General features: G+C 40.5%; 1 protein-coding gene across 1 annotated transcript in view; it reads left to right on the top strand.

Annotated features, from left to right (window-relative positions):
• MUC19 (mucin 19, oligomeric) overlaps window positions 1-22,121 on the top strand; it is a 205,316-nt gene that overhangs the window by 136,867 nt on the left and 46,328 nt on the right. The window contains 37 exon segments of the mRNA XM_011973120.1: window positions 119-172; window positions 294-347; window positions 1,383-1,436; window positions 1,568-1,618; window positions 2,301-2,357; window positions 2,514-2,567; window positions 3,140-3,193; window positions 3,314-3,367; window positions 4,802-4,855; window positions 5,724-5,777; window positions 5,933-5,986; window positions 6,558-6,611; window positions 6,732-6,785; window positions 7,928-7,981; window positions 9,274-9,327; window positions 9,476-9,529; window positions 10,138-10,191; window positions 10,723-10,776; window positions 10,922-10,966; window positions 11,204-11,257; window positions 11,861-11,905; window positions 12,172-12,225; window positions 12,372-12,425; window positions 14,534-14,587; window positions 15,193-15,225; window positions 15,487-15,540; window positions 15,685-15,735; window positions 16,597-16,650; window positions 17,104-17,133; window positions 17,403-17,456; window positions 17,593-17,646; window positions 19,311-19,364; window positions 20,064-20,117; window positions 20,261-20,314; window positions 21,186-21,235; window positions 21,726-21,765; window positions 22,041-22,088. Coding sequence (XP_011828510.1) covers window positions 119-172; window positions 294-347; window positions 1,383-1,436; window positions 1,568-1,618; window positions 2,301-2,357; window positions 2,514-2,567; window positions 3,140-3,193; window positions 3,314-3,367; window positions 4,802-4,855; window positions 5,724-5,777; window positions 5,933-5,986; window positions 6,558-6,611; window positions 6,732-6,785; window positions 7,928-7,981; window positions 9,274-9,327; window positions 9,476-9,529; window positions 10,138-10,191; window positions 10,723-10,776; window positions 10,922-10,966; window positions 11,204-11,257; window positions 11,861-11,905; window positions 12,172-12,225; window positions 12,372-12,425; window positions 14,534-14,587; window positions 15,193-15,225; window positions 15,487-15,540; window positions 15,685-15,735; window positions 16,597-16,650; window positions 17,104-17,133; window positions 17,403-17,456; window positions 17,593-17,646; window positions 19,311-19,364; window positions 20,064-20,117; window positions 20,261-20,314; window positions 21,186-21,235; window positions 21,726-21,765; window positions 22,041-22,088 — 1,908 coding nt within the window.

Raw genomic sequence — 22,121 nt, 5'->3', positions numbered from 1 at the left:
CCAGTTTACTGAAATAATAAATAAGTATGCAAACTGTGTCTCTTTATTTGCTGATACTGTCTGCCCACTTCATGGTAATGAGGTACTGACCCGTGACTACTCTTTTCTTTCTTAGTAGCTACCACTGGGGCATTCTCTGGAAAGACTCTGGAACCTGGGAATGACAACACAGGCAAGTCCACAAGCACACAGGGAATGCTACACCATGCCTGCTCGGGTGACAGGCTCCTAGGGTTACATAACTCTGTACTCCCCATACTGCAGACTTCATTCGTGCTTTCTTTTTTTCTCAGAGGCCACAAGTTCCACAGGAGGGGTCAGGGCCACCGAATCAGAAGCTCCAGGAGGTAAGCTTCGTCAGTCCCAGATCTCAGGGTTCTCCTCATTTCCCTGTTGTGCTAAGGTGAACACATGAATGAGAATGGGGGCCAAGGAAAGGGGGTTACTTCTTGCCTGGAAGCACAACATGTATTCTGACCATCCTGAGTAGTCCTGCTAAAGAATTTGATTCACTGGCTTATGTATGTCAGGCATTGCTACATGACCTGTGTGACAGTGTTAGTTCTCTGGACACCTGGCTGAGGCCCACTGACCTGCAGCAGTCTTCTTGGAACCCTGATTGTCCCCGCTCTGCTCATCATGATTCCACAAAGCACTATCACCTGCTGCCATCTCTCAAACATATTTGTTATACTTCTTGTTTATTTCCTGTGTTCCCTCTTCCACAAATGTAAAGCACATGAGGCAGAGACTTTCCTCTTCTCACTGTCAGACACAGTGAAAATTCTTCTAGAATATGAGGTGAGTGACAGGCATATTCTTATGTAGAATGTCACTCTGGTTACTTCAATTGGTACCAACACAGTTGCCCTTGGTGTCAGCAGCAGCTCACAGGATTGCATGCCAGTTGGCATAGGCTACATAAAGACACTAAAGGAAGCTATAAACATCTATGTGTTTATTCTTAAAAACATGATAATCACAGGATTACCTGTTCCATAAAGGAAAACACTTAGAATGTTCAAGACTTTTTCTTGCTCCTAGATCACCAGAGAGCCAAGTCACTGGACATGAAATCTGTAAAGTGCGATTAAACTTTCTTCTTTCTAAATAGGCTGTGATGGAAGAAGTAGTCAGTAGCAAAACAATAGTCAATGCATTGGAGGGAAAACCATCATGGTTCATTTCCCTCTGAAACAGAGAATCTGAGGAAAGGTCTTCCAGTGGATCAAGACAGCATTGCTGTTTCCAGTGTTGTTTGTCCTATTAGTTCATTTCCCTCTGAAACAGAGAATCTGAGGAAAGGTCTTTCAGTGGATCAAGACAGCATTGCTGTTTCCAGTGTTGTTTGTCCTATTAGCTCCTTTGCCTTCTCATTTTAGGTACCTCTGGTGAATTCCCAGGGACAACATTTACATCTGGAGGTTCCCACACAGGTAGTTGAATGGGAAGGAAATCTGCATCTTGAATGCATGATGACTTTGTAGAGCTGCAGTCGTGAAAGAGTGACTCAATGCTTTTTACCAGTATCTCCCAGACCCCTTGATCCTATTCTTTCTTTTCTCAGAGGCCACAACTTTCACAGGAGGCAGGGGCAGTACAGGAACTGAATCCAGAGCAGATGAGGATGAGCAGCCCATAATTCGCATGTTACTATGAATCTTGACTCATTAGGATGACTTGTTTGGGAGTGACTTTTCTGCAGAATATTATGCATTTATTTAGGGATAATGAATCTTAGGCCCAGTAGAACTTCCTTTAGATTTTATAGTTTCTAAAACTTTGCCAATAGCCTCTTTTATACTGGGATATCTATTGCATTTGTTCTGAGAACTTCCTCCTGTGAGGTTACATAGAAACGTTGCCAGGGTATTACTAGGAACTATGAACAGTTTTGTTGTAGGGAAGAAGAGAAAACTTAAGTGAACCTTAGAAACGTTCCTAAAGACTGGTTTGATGACTTAGAAGCAAGAGAAATGTTTAGTATATTCTTGATGTGTAAGAGTCCCAGGAAAATTGTTTTTGTCTTCCATATTCTGGGAAGTAAAATGGTAAACATGGGGACCACCACCTGTCTCCTGATGGAAGACCAGAAATATTGCCTTAGGTTGAGGAACTCGACCTTCTGATTGTTTTGCTAGTAAAATGGATAACGATAATTATACAGGGTACCACCTCAGGAAGAATCAGTGAAAGTACCATTTATAAATAATTCAGATAGGCCTAGATAGTTTTTAGAGGCAGGCCTACAGGAAAGGGAAATGTTGATCATCATGGTGATCACACTCTTCCTTGTGTTTCAGCCACCACCAGGGCAGCTCCTGGCACAACTCTTGCCCCTGGCAGTTCCAACACGGGTGAGTCTGCAGGTTGCCAGGGAACCTTCAGAGCTCCTCCCATATTTCGATGTTCGATGTCTCCTCTGCTGCTGTTCTTTCAAGAAGTTGCATCATGTTCTTTTCATGGTCCTTAAATATTTCCTAATATGACTTCCCTGTTTTTCTGTCTCTCAGGGGCCACAGCTTCCCTAGGTGGAAGTGCAACGACAAGAGGTAGAATAACCACCGGTGAGCATTGCTGGGTCGTTGCACTCACTTTTAAAAAATATCCATTAAAGGTTATTGCTTGAAATATATGCATGTCACATATTTTTCCACATGGAACATTGTTAGGTAAAATCTTACCTTAAGATTAAGTATATCAGGTTGGTGCAAAAGTAACTGCAGGTTCGCTATTGAAATTAATAGCAAATCAGACACTCAAAAATAGCAATTCAGTGATAGCAAATCACAAACTCAAAATTTAATTTATTTATACACTTTAAGCAGACCGTCCCACTCGTTCCCAAGGTAATCATGCAGCCATTGGATAGTTATGTAGAGAATCTAGAGTGATAGCTGCTAGGAGCCTCTTCCTGAAATCTAGATAAACGGAGACGCAATAAGTTAAATTCCTTTGGTACTATACCGTGGGAAGGATATTATATGAGGAGTCTATGGATGACCTTTTGGGATTTAAAGCCCAGTTTCCTGAAATATTGAATAAGCATACAGATTTATCCATTTGTGAGGTTGTTATTCTCTGCCCACTTGATGATGACAAGGTACTGACCCGCGACTACCCATCTCTTTCTTAATAGCTACCACTGGGGCATTCTCTGGAAAGACTCTGGAGCCTGGGAACGACAACACAGGCAAGTTCAAAGCCACACAGGGAATGCTACACCATGGCTGCTTGGGTGACAGGCTCCTAGGGTTACATAACCCTGCACTCCCCATACTGCAGACTTCATTCTTGCTTTCTTTTCTCTCAGAGGCCACAAGTTCCACAGGAGTGGTCAGAGCCACTGGGTCAGAAGCTCCAGGAGGTAAGCTTCATCATTTTCAGACTTTGGGGTTCTTCTCACTGCCCTGTTGTGCTGAGGTGAACACATAAATGAGAATGGCGGCCAAGGAAAGGCGGTTACTTCTTGTCTGAAAGCACAATATGTATTCTGACCACCCTGAGTAGTTCTGTTAAGGAATTTCAGAAACTGGGCCATCTAAGTCAGGCATTGTCCCATGGCCTGTGTGACAGTGTTAGTTCTCTGGACACCTGTCTGAGGCCCACTGACCTGCAGCAGCCTTCCCGGAATACTGATTCTCCCCGGTCTGCTCATCATGATTCCGCAAAGTACTATAACCTCATGCCATCACTCAAACATATTTATTATACTTCTTGTTAATTTTCTGTTTTCCGTAAATCAAATGTAAATCACATGAGGCAGAGACCTTTCTTCTCACTGACAGGACTATCGGGCACAGTAGAAATGCATCTAGAATATAAGAGAAGTGACAGGCATATTCTTTTTTTTCTTTTTTCTTTTTTTTTATTACACTTTAAGTTCTAGGGTACATGTGCACAACGTGCAGGTTTGTTACATATGTATACATGTGCCATGTTGGTGTGCTGCACCCATTAACTCGTCATTTACATTAGGTATATCTCCCACTGCTATCCCTCCCCCCCGCCCTCGCAATAGGACCTGGTGTGTGATGATCCCCTTCCTGTGTCCAAGTGATCTCATTGTTCAATTCCCACCTAGGAGTGAGAACATGCAGTATTTGGTTTCTGGTTCTTGCGATAGTCTGCTGAGAATGATGGTTTCCAGCTGCATCCATGTCCCTACAAAGGACACGAACTCATCCTTTTTTATGGCTGCATAGTATTCCATGGTGTATATGTGCCACATTTTCTTAATCCAGTCGTGATAGGCATATTCTTACGTAGAATGTCAGTCTGTTCACTTCAGTAGCTACCACCACAGTTTCCCTTCCTGTCAGCAGCAGTTCACAGGATCCCATGCCAGTTGGCATAGGCTACAGAAAAACACTAAAGGAAGCTATAAATGTCTCCTATGTGTTTATTCTTAAAAACATGGTAATCACAGGATTACCTGTTCCACAAAGGAGAACACTTAGAATATTCAAGAGTTTCTCTTGCTCCTGGAACACCAGGGAGCCAAGTCACTGGACATGAAATCTGTAAAGTGAGTTTAAACTTCCTTCTTTTTGAATAGGCTGTGATGGAAGAAATAGTACCAAAAAAACAAAACAAAACAAAAGAAAACAAACAAAACAAAACAAAACAAAAAAACAAAACAAAACAAAAAAACAGTAGTGCATACATTGCAGGGAAACCTATTCATGGTTCATTTCCTTCAGAAACAGAGATTCTGAGGAAAGGTTTTCCAGTGGATCAAGGCAGCATTGCTGTTTCCAGTGTTGTTTGTCCTATTAGCTCCTTTACCTTCTCATTTGAGGTACCTCTGGTGAATTCCCTGGGACAACAATTACATCTGGAGGTTCCCACACAGGTAGTTGAATGGGAAAGAAATCCTCATCTTGAAAGCATGATGACTTTGAGGAGCTGCAATCACAAAATAGCAACTCATGCTTTTTACCAGTGTCTCCCAGACCTCTTGATCCTATTCTTCCTTTTCTCAGAGGTCACAACTTTCACAGGAGGCAGGGGCAGTACAGGAACTGAATCCAGAGCAGGGGAGGAAGAGCAGCCCATAATTCACATATTACCAGGAATCTGGACTCTCATTAGAATGTCTTGTTTGGGTGTGGACTTTTCTGCAGAATATTATGCATTTATTTAAGTATAATGCATCTTAGGTCCCACAGAATTTTCTTTAGATTTTACTGTTTATAAAACTTTACCAGTAGCCTCTTTTAAAGTGAGATTTCTGTTGCATTTGTTCTGAGATGTTTCTCCTGTGAGGATACTTGGAAATGTTGCAAGGGTATTACTAGGAACTATAAACAGTTTTTATCTAGGGCAGAAGAATTAACTGAAATGAGCCTTAGAAACATACCGAAATAGTGGTTTTCAAACCTCAGAAGCAACAGAAATGTAAAATATATTCTTGATGCGTAAGAGTCCCAGGAAAATTGTTTTTGTCTTCCACCTTCTGGGGAGTAAAGTGGTAAACATGGGCGCCACCACCTGTCTCCTGATGGAAGACCAGAAATATTGCCTTAGGTTGAGGAACCGGACCTTCTGATTGTTTTGCTAGTAAAATGGATATGGAGAAAATATACAGGACATGACATCAGAGAGGATCATGGAAAGTACCATTTATAAATAATTAAGGTAGATCTGGGTAGTTTTAGAGGCAGGCCTACAGGAAAGGGAAAAGTTGATCACCATGGTGATCCCACTTTTCCTTGTTTCAGCCACCGCTAGGGCAGCTCCTGGCACAACTCTTGCCCCTGGCAGTTCCAACACGGGTGAGTCTGCAGGTTGCCAGGGAACCTTCTGAGCTCTGCCCGTATTTCGATGTTCGATGTCTCCTCTGGAGCTGTTCTTTCAAGAAGTTGTATCATGTTCATTTCAGTTTTATTGAATATTTCTTAATATGCCTTTCCATTTTTCTGTCTCTCAGGGGCCACAGCTTCTCTAGGTGGAAGTACCAAAACAAGAGGTAGAATAACCACCGGTGAGCATTGCTGGGTCATTGGACTCACTTTTTAATAATATCCATTAAAGTTTAATGCTTGAAATGTATGCATGCTACCCATTTCTGCAACATTGAGCATTGTTAGGTAAAATCTCACCTTCATTCATTAATTATATTAGGTTGTTGCAAAAGTAACTGTGGTTTTGCTATTGAAAGTAAGAGCAAATCAGGAACTCAAAATTAGCAAATCAGTAATAGCAAATCAGAAACTCAAAATTTAATTTCTTTCTATACTTTAAGCGACCCTCCCACTAGTTCCCAAGATAATCATGCAGCCATTTGATAGTTATATAAAGAATCTAGGGTGGTAGCTGCTAGGACCCTGTTCCTGAAACCTGGAGAAATGGAGACTCAATAAGTAAAAGTTCCTTTGGTACTATACCATAGGAAGGATATTAAATGAGGAGTATATGGATGACCTTTTGGGATTTAAAGCCCAGTTTCCTGAAATATTGAATAAGCATACAGATTTATCCACTTTGAGGTTATTCTTTGCCCACTTGATGATGACAAGGTACTGACCCACGACTACCCATCTCTTTCTTAATAGCTACCACTGGGGCATTCTCTGGAAAGACTCTGGAGCCCGGGAATGACAACACAGGCAAGTCCACAAGCACACAGGGAATGCTACACCATGGCTGCTCGGGTGACAGGCTCGTAGGGTTACATAACCCTGTACTTCCCATACTGTAGATGCCATCCTTGCTTTCTTTTCTCTCAGAGGCCACAAGTTCCACCAGAGGGGTCAGGACCACCAGATCAGAAGCTCCAGGAAGTAAGCTTCATCAGTCCCAGCCTTCAGAGTTCTCATCATTGCCGTTTTGTGCTCAGGATAACACATAAATGAGAAACGGGGCCAAGGAAGGGGCTTAATTCTTGTCTAGAAGGTCAACATGTATTCTGGCCAACCTGAGTAGTTCTGCTAAGGAGTTTCAGACACTGGGTTATCTAAGTCAGGCATTGTCCCATGGCCTGTGTGACAGTGTTAGTTCTCTGAACACCTGTCTGAGGCCCACTGACCTGCAGCAGCCTCCCCAGAACCCTGATTCTCCCTGCTCTACTCATCACCACTCTGCATAGCACTATCACCTGCTGCCATGTCTCGAACATATTTATTACACTTCTTGTTTATTTCATGTTTTCCCTCTCCCATAAACGTAAATCACATGAGGCAGAGACCTTTGTCTATTCTTTTCTCTGAGAAGAGGATGTCAGGCACAGAGGAAATGCTTCCATAATGTGAGATTGGTGACTGGTATATTCTTATGCAGAGTGTCACTATGTTTAGCAGCTACCACCACAGTTTCATTTGGTGTCAGCAGCAGTTCACAGGGTCCAAAGCAAGGTAGGATGAACTACTTAAAATCAGCAGGGGAAGGTATAAATATCTCATAGTAGGGCATTGCTCAGCATCTGATAAGCACAATATCGCCAGTTACCGATATGAGAACATTTAGAATGTTCAAGTCTTTTTCTCTTTCCTGGGAGCACAAGGAAAGCACAATATTTGAAGTAAAATCAAGAAAGTGAAGTTAAGCTTCCTTTTTCAGTAGAGTACAGGGGAAGGGATAGTCAGTATAAAAACATTAGTAAGTTGGCAAAAAAATTATTCGTGGTTCATAATTTCTGAAACAAGTTTTCAAGAAAGGTCTTTCAGTGTTTCAGGACCACATTGCTGATTCCAGTACTGCTTGCTCTATTAGCTCCTTTACTTTCTCATTTTAGGGACTTCTGGTAAATTCTCTGGGACAACCATTTCATCAGGAGGTTCCAACACAGGTAGTTCAATAAGAAAGACATCATCATCTTGCATGGGTGATAACTTTGTAGAAATTCAGTAATAAAATAGCAACTCAGTACTTTTTACCAGCATCTCAAATTTCCTAGACCTCTTGATTCTTCTCTTTCTTTCCTCAGAGGCCACAACTCTCACAGGAGACAGGAGCAGTACCAGAAGTGAATCCAAAACAGGTGAGGATGGCAGCGCAAGATTTGGGAGTTACCAAGAATCATGATTTTCAGGATGACTTGTTTGGAAGTAGGCTTTCCTACAGAATATGAAGTAGTTTATTTAGGGGCAATCTGTCTAAGGACAAATATATTTTTTAATCTAATATTTTCCTTAACCTTTTAATATACACTTTTCAAATGGGTTGACTCTTCTAGTTGGGGTGTAAATGGAATGTAATTGTTTTGAGAAATTTCCCTATAACATTATATTGAAATATTTTCAGCATAGTAGTAGGAACTAAAAGCAGTTTTAACCCTGGGAAGTAGAGGTATATGAATCTTGGAGTCATGCCTACATAGATTTTTTTGCCCTAAAGTGATAGAAATAATTAGTAATAAGTCAATGGGGACAAAATCACAATTAGATAGCAGGCATTAGTTCTGGTGGTCTATAGTGTAGTGGAGTGCCTACAGTAAGCAGTATTATAGTATATATTTGAAAATACCTTGAAGAGAGATGTATCAGTCCATTTTCATGCTGCTGATAAAGACATACGTAAGACTGCATAGTTTATAAAGAAAAAGAGGTTTAATGGACTCACAGTTCCACGTAACTATGGAGGCCTCACAATCATGGTGGAAGGCAAAAGGCATGACTTACATGGCAACACGCAAGAGAGAGCTTGTGCAGGGGACCTCCCCTTTATAAAACCATCAGATCTTGTGAGACTTGTTCACTATCACAAAAACAGCAGGAGAAAGACCCACCCCCATGATTCGAATATCTCCCACCGGGTCCTCCCATGACACATGTGAATTGTGGGAGCTACATTTCGAGATGAAATTTGGGTGCGGACACAGCCAAAGCAGATCAAGAGGATTCTAAATTTTCTTACCACAAAGCTATGATAAATGTCAGAGATTATGGTTATGCTAAAGACCATGACTTGACTATTCTGCAATGTATGTACATCTATATCAAAACCTCGCACTAGAAATATGTAAAATTATATGTCAATTAAAAATGTAATTAGAAATAGATACAATTATTATAAAGCAAATGTTTTTTGTCTTCTATTCCTGGCAGTGAAATAGGTAAATATGGGAGAAAACTGTCTGTCTCGTTGTCATGGGATGTCAGCTATAATGCCCCAACTTGGTAGTTTATTAATGAATGGGAAAACACATCAGAGTGGCAGCCAGAGAAAGTGACCTTTGACATCTTAAAGATGTAAACAGATTCCTTCTAGAGGCAGGTCTTCAGGAGACAAACAGGAGTCACTGTGGTGATGCCACTTCCCCTTGTGTTTCAGCCACCACTGGGGTAGTTCCTGCCACAACTGTTGCCCCTGGCCATTCCAAGACAGGTAAGTCAACAGGTTGACATGGAATCTTCCACGTGCCCTCGCATAATTAGACATCTCCTTTGTATTATTTTTTGCAGGAGTAGTACCATATCTTCTCCACAATCCTTAAATATACTCCAGGTAACTGTTATCCCTTTGTCTCCCTTAGAGGCCACCACTTTCCTAGGAGTAAGTGGAACAACAAGCGTTGGAAGAGCCACAGGTGAGTGCTGCTAGACTAAGACCTGTAATTCCTAATGACACCTTCAATAGTCTTCTGAAAATATCTGCATGATTTGTCTATGCTATATTGAGAAAATTCAGAGAAAAAGACTACACAATCATTATATTGCCTGCTTATTTCCTGGGCTTACAGGGGCTTTCATTAAAGCATCGTAACATAAAACCATGACAGATAAATAGGTAATATAGGGAGAAAATTCCAATTTCCCCGCCAAAAAGAAGGACATGATAGTTAGCTGGGAACTGTCTCAGTGAAACTGTGTGGAAAGAAGTATTGCACGGACAAATACGAATTACTTCTAGCACTGCAAGTGTCAGAGTAATAGTTAGCTTCCAAGTGGGGATTTGAGATTCCTATTCAAATCAGTGGACAAACTGTTGAACTAGTGACACCATCTCTTTGTTATTGTAGGTATTACTAGCGTAGTCTCTGGAAAAACACTGAAATCTGGAAGTTACAAGACAGGCGAGTCTGAAAATACATGCAAAATCTGGACATGGGCACCTTGGTTGACATACTCTGCCTGCAGCACTGTGTATGGTCTCCCAAACCTTAATCTTTGCCCCTTCTTTTCTTTTCTTTCTCAGGCGCCACAACTTCCATAGTAGGGGGTGACACCAGCCAAGCAGAACGTCCAGGAGGTGAGCTTTTTACTCTGAGGCCTTAGTGCTTTTATCAAATCCCTGTTCTCTGCAGTGAAGACATTGATGTGAAAGTGGGCAGAGGAAAGGAGCCTGCATTTCCTCTGGGAATATAACATGCCAGAGTCAAAACCTGGGTGTGCCTAGGAATTCCCTGGCCTCACCTGACTTATCCCTCTGGATTTCCAGGAGCCCAGGCTTGCAGAGCTAGTTATTATGTAGCAGGGATGGGGGTGAGCTGCTGGATAACCCCTGCTTATCAGGGTCCCTGACCCTTTTATACAATTTGCCTTTTTCCTAAAGTGTTTACTAACATCTTTCACACTGACTTCTTTGTTACATTTATTGTTCATTGTTGTCCTCCAGCTACTAGAATGTAAGGTGCATTAGGAGAGAGGTCTTTGAACATTTTGCTCGCTGATACATCCCAAGGGCCTAAAACAATATCACATGAAAGAGATATTTAATAAAGCTTAGTTGAAAGGTGAAATGTTTTATTTGAAGATTTTTTCACTCCACTTTCTTTAATAGGTACAACTGTGGTTTCAGCTCGAGTCAGCAGCAGTTCACAGAGCTCCAGACCAGGTAGGAAGGACTAAATACAGTCCTCATATGCTAGGATTAGAGTTAACAAGTTCTATTTTCAAATTCTCAGTATCAAAACGCCTGAGGTAATTGATGAGTAAAATTCAGAAAGATGAATGTCATCTGCTTTTTTTTTCTCCTGAAGGTACCTCTGTCACACCAGAGAGCTCAGCATCTGAAAGTGAAACAGGTGAGGAGGAGATAGGGTTCGCATCCACATTCAGTGTGCTCTATGGAAAGGGAACCCCAGTAGCAACAGTGATGGATAGGTGGGCCAGAACATGAAGTGGTAGTCGCTTATAGTTTATTTCCTTACAAAATAGAGGCTTTCAGGAACGTTCTTCCAGTGGATTAAAGCCACATAGCTACTTCTACAACTGATTTAGGAGGTAATGCCATGTTGATCCCTTTCTTTTTCCACTGTTAGTTACTACAGAAGAATTCTCTGGGACAACTGCTATATCTAGAACGTCCCACACTGGTAGGTTGATAAGCAGGAAATCTCCATGTTTAACCATATAATCTAGTTTTAGAGCTGCTTTGATGAAATACCAACCTCATTCTTTTCCCAATATCCCAAATTCTGATCTCACCATTCATCACTTCCTCCCCCAGAGGCCACAACTTTAATAGAAGGCCGCAGCATTCCTCCATCTGGATCCAGCCCAGGTGAGAATGAGCAGAGCACAGCTTAGGGTTTAGCATCCATTGTGACTCTCCGTAGGCTCATCTTTTGGGAGTGTGTTTTCCTGGGTAGTGGTTTGCATTTACTTTCAGTGTTTTCTCACACTGAACATATTCTGGAAAACTCTTAAAACCAACATCTAGCACCACAGCTGTAACTTTCTAAAGAGGGGCTGGTGGTGCAATCAGCGTGAGAGATTTCTCCTGCAAAGTCATACATACCACTATGGTGTAGGGGAGCTGGAAAACAGTGTATTTCTGGAAAGAAAACAATATAAGTTCTAGAAGCAGGCATACCCTATATAAAAGTTTTCTCACTCAAAAAAGCAATAATGATGTGAAATATTTTCCAGTGTTCTTGGCACATGAAAACATTGTTCTGGTTTTCATCCCATGGCAGGCACCACGGCAGCCTCAGGAGGCCAAGCAACTGGGAGCCTGACCAGTGAAGGGGAGAGAAAACCACCCCGTTTCCTTGTCTGGGAGTGAATGTATGAAATTCAGTGGAGGGACCTCAATTTGGGCACATTACTATTTCCACTGCTTTGTTAATGCTATGGGTCACAGCAAAGGCATACAATTCTCAGTTCATCAGGAAGCAGTGAAAGGGCTCTTTGATATAACAAAGATACGCCCAGATTCCTTCTGGAGGCAGGTCTTCAGAAGACAAACACAAGTCACTGTGATGATCTCAGACCCTTTGTGTTTCAGCCACCACTGGGGTAGCTCCTGGCACAACTGTTGCACCTGGCAGTTCCAACACAGGTGGGTCCCTGAGGTGGCACATTCCTCCACGAGTCCATCTATGACAAATTCTCCTCCAGTGTTACCCTGGGTAGGAGAGCTACCATAGGTTTTCCATGGTGTTGAAATATTGTTCATCACTTCTGTCCTGTTTTCCTCTTTCTCAGAGGCCACAACTTCTGTAGGAGAAAGAGAAACAACAAAAGCTGAAATAATCACAGGTGAGCTCTGTTAAGGTATTAACTATTCCTGAAACCTTCCCAAGAATCTGGCCTGAAATACGTAAATACTTTTTGAATTCCCCAGAATTGGCATATTAAGGAAAATCTAACAGATGTCCAACATTTGACATCAATAAATACAGTACAGACCTTTCCAATTTTCCTCCTTATGTCTTGCACCGTGGGTCTAAGGATCCTTCAACACAGCATCATGAGACCCATTCCCTGACAGTTACATAGATGATTTGGGCCCAAGTGTACATTGCTATCATTAAAACGTAAGAAAGGGACTAGTGGTGGAAGACTTTCTCTCAGAACAAATCACAGTAAACTTGCTCAGGGAATGATATGTTCCATGGGCAAAGTGTGGATTCACTCTCAAAACTAAAGTCCAGAAAAATTAATTTCCTGGTATATTAAAGAAACAAACATTTAATTTGTTTTATTATTAAGAGTCCATGTCCGTTAAATTAAGGACCACAAATTAACCAATTACAATCCTTTCTAATTTCAGGTACTACTGAGGGCATCTCTGGGAAATCTCTGGAAGCTGGAAGTGCCCACACAGGTCAGGAATTCTGAATGTGGCCTCTTGGGCAATACAGCTTATGGGAGGCTCAGAATGTCCTGTGCAGCCTTTTTTTTTTAAAAAAAATTATTTTTTATTTTATTTTTCCATAAGTTATTGGGGTACAGGTGGTATTTGGTTACGTGAGTAAGTTCTTTAATGGGGATTTGTGAGATTTTGGTGCACCCATCACCTGAGCAGTATACACTGCACCCTATTTGTAGTCTTTTATCCCTTGCCCCCTCCCACTCTTCCCCCTACCAAGTCCCCAAAGTCCATTGTATCATTCTTATGCCTTTGCGTCCTCATAGCTTAGCTCCCACATATCAGTGAGAACATACGATGTTTGGTTTTCCATTCCTGAGTTACTTCACTTAGAATAATAGTCTCCACTCTCATCCAGGTCACTGCAAATGCTGTTAATTCTTACCTTCTGTTCCTTTCTCTCTCAGAGGCCACAACTTTCCCAGGAGGCAGTGGGACCACTCAAGCAGGACCACCTGGAGGTGAGCTTTTCAGGCAGAGGCCTGAGGCTCTCATCATCTCTCAATTTTGGTGGCTGCACTAACAAATAATATGAAAGCATTTGAGGAGAAGTCAGCATTCTCTGAGGCCATATTATGTCATAACAGTCTGAAAAGTTATTCTGCTTATAAATTCCATGACCTCAGATGTCTCAGCCAGGCTATCTCCAGTATCCTAGCCTATGGAGACATTTTTGTCTGATATGAGGATTGACAGTATATTACATGCATTCCAACCCTCCAGGACTTCCAGTCTTCCTTAGCCAGTTTACCTTTCCACCCACAGCTTGACACTTTCTTTTCTTTTTCTTTTTCTTTTACTTTAAGTTCCGGGATATGTGCAGGTTTGTTACATAGGGATACGTGTGCCATGGTGGTTTGCTGCACCTATTGACCCATCCTTTAATTTGCCTTGGCATGTGATGTTCCCCTCCCTGTGTCCATGCGATCTTGTTGCTCAACCCCCTACTTAAGAGTGAGAAGAAGCGGTGTTTGGTTTTCCGTTCCTGTGATAGTTTGCTGAGGATGATGGCCTCCTGCTCCATCCATGTCCCTGCAAAGGACATGATCTCATTCCTTTTTATTCAGCTTGACATTTTTCTACTTTAATTATACATGATGCTTATTTTCTGTATCCCCTCACTAGAAAGCTTCATAAAGTCAAGTGATTATTAAAATGCCCTCAAGTTGTATGAAAGAGTTCTACTTATAAAGATAAAACCATGCTTTGTTTCTCCTGTAGGCACTTCTGTCACAGCAGGGGGCTATGTCTCTGGAAGGCAAACAGATTTAAAGGACTATTCTCCCCTTGCCTTGTAGTAAAAGGGAAACCCAGTAGCCACACATCTATCCCATGTTGGCCTGGAAAACCCAGTGCTAAGCAGCTGTTCATTTTTATTCTATAGAAACAGTGTACTCAGGAATGGGCTTCCAGTGCTTTCGGGCCACATTGATGCTTCCAAGCTTAGTTGGGGAGATAATACTCTATAGTTTCATTTTCCTTTTTTGCATTTTAGGTACCACTGGAAAATTATCTGGAACAACCATTATATCTGAAACTTCCACCACAGGTAGTTTAACAGGAAGGAAATGCCTCTTATTTAATGTCACATGTCACAGTATCTCTTTTAGGACGGCTATGATAAAATAACACCCCCAAATCCCCTCCAGTATTCCAAATTCCCAGACTTCACTATTCTACTCTTCCCCTCAGAAGCCACAACTTCCACTGTAGGGAGTGGCACTAGTGGAACTGAACTCAAAACTGGTGACAATAAACAGCCCATACTTTGACCTCATAAGGATTAGTACTCTCAAGCTTTCCTTGAGAGAGTTGTGTTTCATTTAGAGACATTGCAAGTAATTCAAAATAGGATTGCTGTTATTTATTTGTTAATTTATTTGGAAAAACTACCAGTCCTAGAATTGAGCCTCCCTTCACCAAGTTGGATGACAGGATGGGATTTTTCTATTGAGTTACAACTCTCACCAGCATTTGAGCTGGAAACCAGAAAGTTTTCTGTGTGAATGTGCATGAAGTAGAAAAGAGCCTCATGGAAACAGGGAGCATGCATCCATAATTGTGTAGCTAACAATTGGCTTGTCCAACATTTTCTCCTATATCTGAAGTTTCAACACATTTAAACCTTTCTTCCCTCCTCTTTCTATCTCACAGCAGGCATCACTGCAGCAACAGGGAAGCAAGCAGGTGAGCATTGGGAAAATGCATCTAGTTTTTCTTTTGTCAAATTTTCAGTTGTGTTTGTACTTGAAACACTGTCTCTCTATCTCCTTTATTATGAACTGTTGAAAGCAGTAAATACATTAATTTTTCCACCTTCCTTGTGCTCAGAGAAAGAGATTTCTGTTATGGCAAATGCATACAGAAACACAGCATATCCCTTTTAGATTCGGGTCCTCATTTGACTTACTCATTCACTGTGATCACTTCAGTTTCTTTGTGTTTCAGGTATCTCAGCGGTAGCTCCTGCCACAACAGTTGCCCCTGGAAGTTTCAGCACAGGTGAGTCTACCATGTGGTGGGGAATCCTTTCATGGGTGCTTTGCTACAGTAACATGTCTTTCCTTTTGGTGCTTCTATGCAGGAGCTCCACCATTGCATTCCATGCCCCCTGAATCTTTTCCATTTGTGTCTTTCTTCTCCCAGCAGTGACAGCTTCTCCTGAAGCAACAGGAGTGACTGGCGTTACAACTGCAAGTAAGAACTGACAATCCACTACCTCCTTCCCAGTAGGTCACATTGCCTCAATCACATCTACCATTTGTACTTCCTGTGAAGAGCATTTTTGTTGGGAAAAAACACAATTCCAAATAGGCAAGATTTTACCAATACGTAAATGTCAGACACTCAAATGCTTTTATCTTCCTTTCCTCTGCTTCAAGGAGACTTCACCATGGAGCTAAGGCACTGAGCATCAGTTGTGTGATTGGAGAGAAAGGTCTTTCTTTCCCTCGGTGATATATAAAGGAAATAATAGCCACTAACATTTTCCTCATTAAATATTCTATAGAAATTGTGCGTGCAAAACATAAAGATTAACTCCTGGTCTAGAAACCTCTGAAAGAGCTTGCTGACACATTAACAAAACAGAGTTCCCTGAGCCCATCAAAGGTCGTTTTCTTTTCATTATGTGTAAAGAATAAAAATATTGATTCCTATCACTCTGAGTTCCAATGTGGTAGCCACTGGCAAAACTTTTATACATGAAAAGTCTAATACTTAAAGCAATAAATAATGATGATTATAGTAATAAGCACGTTGATCATTTATGAGTTCCTTACTATATCTACTTTTTTAATTAGAGGTTTACATATCTTATTCCAATTAAGAAATACCTAAGGTCCAATTAAGAAGATAAATTTACAAGTGATGTATCTCTTGGTTTTAACAATTAAACTTATATATTTATGGTTTTCATTACTTTTAAAGTCAGAAGGCCTTCTTTTCTGACTTAATAGAAAGTGTCCAGACATTTTGAATTGAGGTTATCTCATATAATGACATCAGCTTAGCTCATCCCTCTTTCTTAATACGCAATTAATTTTGGTTTTCTTCAAGAGACCACAACTTCCCTAGGAGGAAGGGACAGCCCTGGAGCAGAAATAAAATCAGGTAAAGACTTTGAGGTATTTATGTTTATTGTTGTATTTTGATAAATTTCATAGAGGAAATTTTTTAATGAGTTTTTAATTTGGAAATAAATTGAAATTGCAGAAAATTATCACAGATAATGTGGAGAATCCCTTTAGTATGGAGTGTGGTTTTAAATTTCCTTTGAGGCTATAATATTTCAAGGAAACAGAGTTTCTTCTTGGATTTGAATTTGTAAACTCTTGAGCCCAAAGTTCCTAAAGTCTTTCCCTTCGGGAGACTAACCTCAGAGTTCTAGGTTGCTGGAGAGGAGGGTTGCAATAATAGCTCTGGCTTTGAAGTGGTTTTCCCTTTGAAAAGAGCATAGTCTGTAAAACATTAATGTCCTGTTCATAGATGAAAATTTAAGATTTTCTTTCTCCTTTCCTCTTCTTTCCTTCTCCTCTTCTTCTCCTAATCTCTTTTCATGTGGAGCCACCACTGGAGCACCAGGAAGTAGGACAGGTAAACTTGGGGAAAGCCTTTCATAAGACCTCCAACACTGGCATAATAATAATCATTATGATGAAGGCAGGGATATTGCTTACTGCATTAACCTTGACCTTGTAAAGAAACACAATGAATCTGAAACATGGTTGTCCTTATGTCAGTTATAAGTCCAGGAAGTGTTTTTTCTTGCTTCAAAGTCACAAATAGACCTACTGTTGGCCACATGTTTCTAAGGGTCACAAAAGAGTTCCCATGTAGATCTTTCTCTTTTCTTTCCTACCTAGGCACAGCTGGAGTGCTCTCTGCTACAACAGTCTCCCCTGGGAGCTCCAACTCAGGTAAAGCACCAGACTGGGAGGAACCACTGCTTGGAAAGGGCTCCTCAATGAGGTGTCTGCTTGGGTGATCCTACCGTGTTTTTTCAGATACTTCTAATCTTTGCCCTCACTGCTGTTCTTTGTCCCTGTTTTGCAGAGGCCACAACTTCTGTAGGAGAAAGTGGAAAAACAGGAGCTGAAATAATCACAGGTGAGCTCTGCTAAGGAACTAAGTTTACTTTGTTATAATTTCCCATGTCTCAATAGAAATATGGCAAAAGTTTTTAAATTTTCTATAGTTGGCATATTAGGCAAAAATTTAGCAGATGTTCAATATTTAATGTCAATAAATATAGTTCAGATACTTCAACATTTTCCCCTTATATCTTTTGCCTTGGGTCTCAGAACCCTTCATCCGGGCATCATGGGGCCTATTCCCTGATGGTTATATAGGTGACTTTGGCCCAAATCTATCTTTCTGGACCGAAATTCTAAAAATAAAAACTCAGTGGCAGAGGACTTTCTCTGTAAACTTGCTGAGGGAATTATATGTTCTATGGACAATGCATGGATCAACTCTTAAAAATAGAAACTCCAGAGTAATAAATTTTCTGTTTTATTAAAGAAAAGATTTTTTTTTTTTCATTAAGAGCCTCTGCCCATATCATGAGGAGCAATAAACTGACCAACTGACCTCAATCCTTTCTTTTTTCAGGTACTACTGAGGGCATCTCTGGCAGAACTCTGGAGGCTAAAAGTGCCCCCACAGGTCAGGAATTCTGAACGTGGCCCTTTGGGAAATACAGGTTATGGGACCCTAGAATGTCCAGTGCAGTCTTCATACCTCTAATTCCTTTCTCTCTCAGAGGCCACAACTTTCCCAGGAGGAAGTGGAACCACCCGAGCAGGACCAACCAGAGGTGAGCTTGTCAGGCTTAGGCCTGAGGGTCTCATCATGTCTCTAGCTGGTAGCTACAGAGAACATGTAGTGAAGGCATTTGAAGCAGGGGCCTGCATTTTATTCTGGGTCATATGGTGTCCTGTCAACCTGGTCAGTTATTCTGCTTTTGAATTTCATGACCTTAGATAGTCAGCCAGGCTGTGTGCACTATTCTAGCTTATGGAGACATTATTTTTTCTCATAAAAGATATTTAAAAACGTTTCATATATTTTAGCCTTTCAGGACTTCCTATTCCCCTACCGAGGTTGCCTTTCCACTCACATCTTGATACTTTTTAAATCATTTTTCTCATATACTTACACATGATGTTGATTTCCTCTCTCTCCTCACACTAGAAAGCTTCATGAAGACAACTGATTATTAAAATTCCTCAAGTTGTATCACACAGTGCTGCTTATAAATATAAAACAATGATTTTTTCATCCTGTGTGCACCTCTGTCACACCAGGGGGATATATTCCTAGAAGGGAAACAGGTCAGGTTGATTTAAGCCCTATTTTTCTCTTGCCTCATAGTGAAAGGGAATCCCAGCAGCAACACATCCATCCCATGTTGGCCTGGAAAATGAAGTGCTAGGAAGTTGTTCGTTTTCCTTTCTCTATAGAAATCGAGTGTTCACAGGAGAGGGTTTTAGTGCTACATTGATGCTTCCAAGCTTAATTGGAGACAAACTGCTCTATTCCTTTATTTCCTTTCCTTTTTTTTTTTTTTTTCATTTTAGTTACCACTGGAGAATTGTCTGGAATGACCTTTATATCTGGAAGTCCTAACACAGGTAACTTAACAAGAAATGCCTCTTATTTTAATGTCAGATGTCATGATTTTTTAAAGCCTCAGATAAAGTAATATCCCAATATCTTCTTCCAGTATTCTAAATTCCCAGTCTTTTTCATTCTCCTCTTTCTTCCATCAGAGGCCACCACTTCCACAGAAGAGACTGGTACTTCTGGAACTGGATTCAAAACTGGTGAGAAGAAACATCCCGTGATTTGACGTCATAAATATTAGGTCTCCCAAGCTTTTCTTGAGAGAGTTTGTGTTTGTATTATTTAGGGACACTGCAAGTGATTCAAAATAGATTTGCTGGTGGAGGTATGTTTTTTTTTGAAAATCCACTAATTCTAAAATGGATCATTACTGCTTCATTTCTGAGGATATGATGCATTTCTCCATTTATGTTACGACTCCTGCTAGCAGTTTAGGTGGAATTCAGAAAGTTTTCAGTGCATGTGTGTGAAACAGAAAAGACCTCTATGGAACCAGGACACATACATTTAACATGTATATTTGAACAAAAATGCTGACTCAGTATTTTCTCCTACCTGTGTAGCTTCAATACATTTAAACTATTTTTCCTCCTCTTTCTATCTCACAGCAGGCATCACTGCAGCAACAGGGAAGCAATCAGCTGAGCATTGGGAAAATGCATCTAGTTTCACTTTTATCACCTTTTCAGTTGTGCTTGTTCTTGGAAACATTGTATCTTCTTTTGTTATGAATTGTTGAAAGCAGGCAGATACACCAAGTTTTCCACCTGCCTCCTGCTCAGAGAAAGAGGATTCTGTTATGGCAATTAAATACAGAAATACAGCTTATCCCTTTTAGATTCAGGTCCTCATTTGACTTACTCATTCACTGTGATCACCTCAGTCTCTTTGTGTTTCAGGTATCTCAGCGGTAGCCCCTGCCACAACAGTTGCCCGTGGAAGTTTCAGCACAGGTGAGTCTACTGTGTGGTGGGGAATCCTTTCACGGGTGCTTGCTACAGTAACATGTCTTTCCTTTTGGTGCTTCTATGCAGGAGCTCCACTGTTCCATTCCATGCCCCCTGAATCTTTTCCATTTGTGTCCTTCTTCTCCCAGCAGCCACAACTTCTCCTGGAGCAAGTGGAATGACTGGGGTTACAACAACTGCAAGTAAGAACTGACAATCCACTACCTCCTTCCCAGTAGGTCACTTTGCCTTGATCACATCTACCGTTTGTACTTCCTGTGTAGCGCATTTTAAAAAAAATTTACAAATAGGCAAGATTTTACCTAATATGTAAAAGTTGGACACTCAAATGCCTTTGTCTTCCTTTCCTCTGCTTCAAGGAGACTTCACCATGGAGCTAAGGCACTGAGCATGAGTTGTGTGATTGGAGAGAAAGGTCTTTCTTTCCCTCAGTGATATATAAAGAAAATAGTAGTTATTAAAATTTTTCTCACTAAATAATCTATAGGAATGGTACATGAAAAAATATAGATTAACTTCGGGTTCTAGAAACCTCTGAAAAAATGCTTTTTGACACATTAAGACAACACAGATTCACCTCACCCCATCGAAGGCCATTTTCTTTTCATTATGTGCAAAGAGTAAAAATACTGATTCCTATACCTCTATAATTCCAGGTTCCAATGTGGTAACCACTGGAAAAATTCTTACACACGAAAATCTAATACTTAAAGCAATAAATAATGATGATAATAGTAATGAGCATGTCAATCATTTATGAGTTCCACACTGTATCTGCTTTTTTAATTATGGGTTTACATATCTTATTCCAATGAAAAAATATCTAAGGTTCAATTAGTAAAATAAATTTATAAATGATGTATCTTCACATTTTCACAATTAAACTTGTATATTTATAGTTTTCATTACTTCTAAATTTGGAAGGCCTTCTTTTCTGACTTAATAGAAAGTGTCAAGACATTTTGAATTGAGGTTATCTCATGTAATGACATCAGCTTAGCTCATCCCTCTTTCTTAATACTCAATTAATTTTGGTTTCTTTTCATCTTCTAGAGACCACAACTTCCCTAGGAGGAAGTAGCACCACTGGAGCAGAAATAAAATCAGGTAAAGACTCTGGGGTATTTGTATTTATTGTTGTACTTTGATAGATTTCTTAGAGAAAACTTTTTTAATGAGCTTTTAATTTGAAAATAAATTTAAATTACAGATAATGCAGAGAATCTTTTTAATGTGGAGTGTGGGCTTAAATTTCCTTTGAGGCTGTAATATTTCAAGAGAGCAGAGTTTGCTCTTTGATTTGGATTTGTAAACTCTTGAGACTAAAATTTCTAAAGTCTTTCCCTTCTGAGAGACTAACATCAGGGTTCTAGGTCTCTGGAGAGGAGACTTGCAATAACAGCTCTGGTTTTGAAAAGGTTTTCCCTTTGAAAAGGGCATAATCTGTATAACATTAGTATACTGATTTCTACAGTGTAGAAATCACTAAGATGTCATATTTTAGTTTAGAGATAAAAAGTCAAAATTATCTTTCTTCCTTCTTGTTCTTTCTTGTTTTCTCCTCCTCTTTTTTCTCCTTCTCTCTTATGCTTTTTATTAAGAACCACCACTACAGCACCAGAAAGTAGGAGAGGTAAACTTGGGGAAAGCCTTTCATATGACCTTCAACTTTGACCAAATCTTGGTAATAATAATCAGGGCAGGAATATTAGCCACTGCATCACCCTTGGCTTTTCAAAGGCGCACAATAAACCTGAAACCTGTTAGTCCTCATGTCAGTTACAATTTCAGGAAGTGTGCTTTCTTGCTTCAAAGTCACAAGTAGACATACTGTTGGCCACATTTTTCCAAGTGTCATGAAAGAGTTCCCATGTTCATCTTTCTCTTTTCTTTTCTACCTAGGCACAGCTGGAGTGTCCTCTGGTATAATAGTCACCTCTGGGAGCTCCAACTCAGGTAAAGCACCAGGCTGGGAGGAACCACTGCTTG

The sequence above is a fragment of the Mandrillus leucophaeus genome, unplaced genomic scaffold (assembly GCF_000951045.1).
Source record: "Mandrillus leucophaeus isolate KB7577 unplaced genomic scaffold, Mleu.le_1.0 Scaffold1344, whole genome shotgun sequence".
NCBI classification, from domain to species: domain Eukaryota; kingdom Metazoa; phylum Chordata; class Mammalia; order Primates; family Cercopithecidae; genus Mandrillus; species Mandrillus leucophaeus.
The sequence above is the reverse complement of the archived record's forward strand: the minus strand, read 5'-3'. Positions and strand labels throughout refer to the sequence as shown.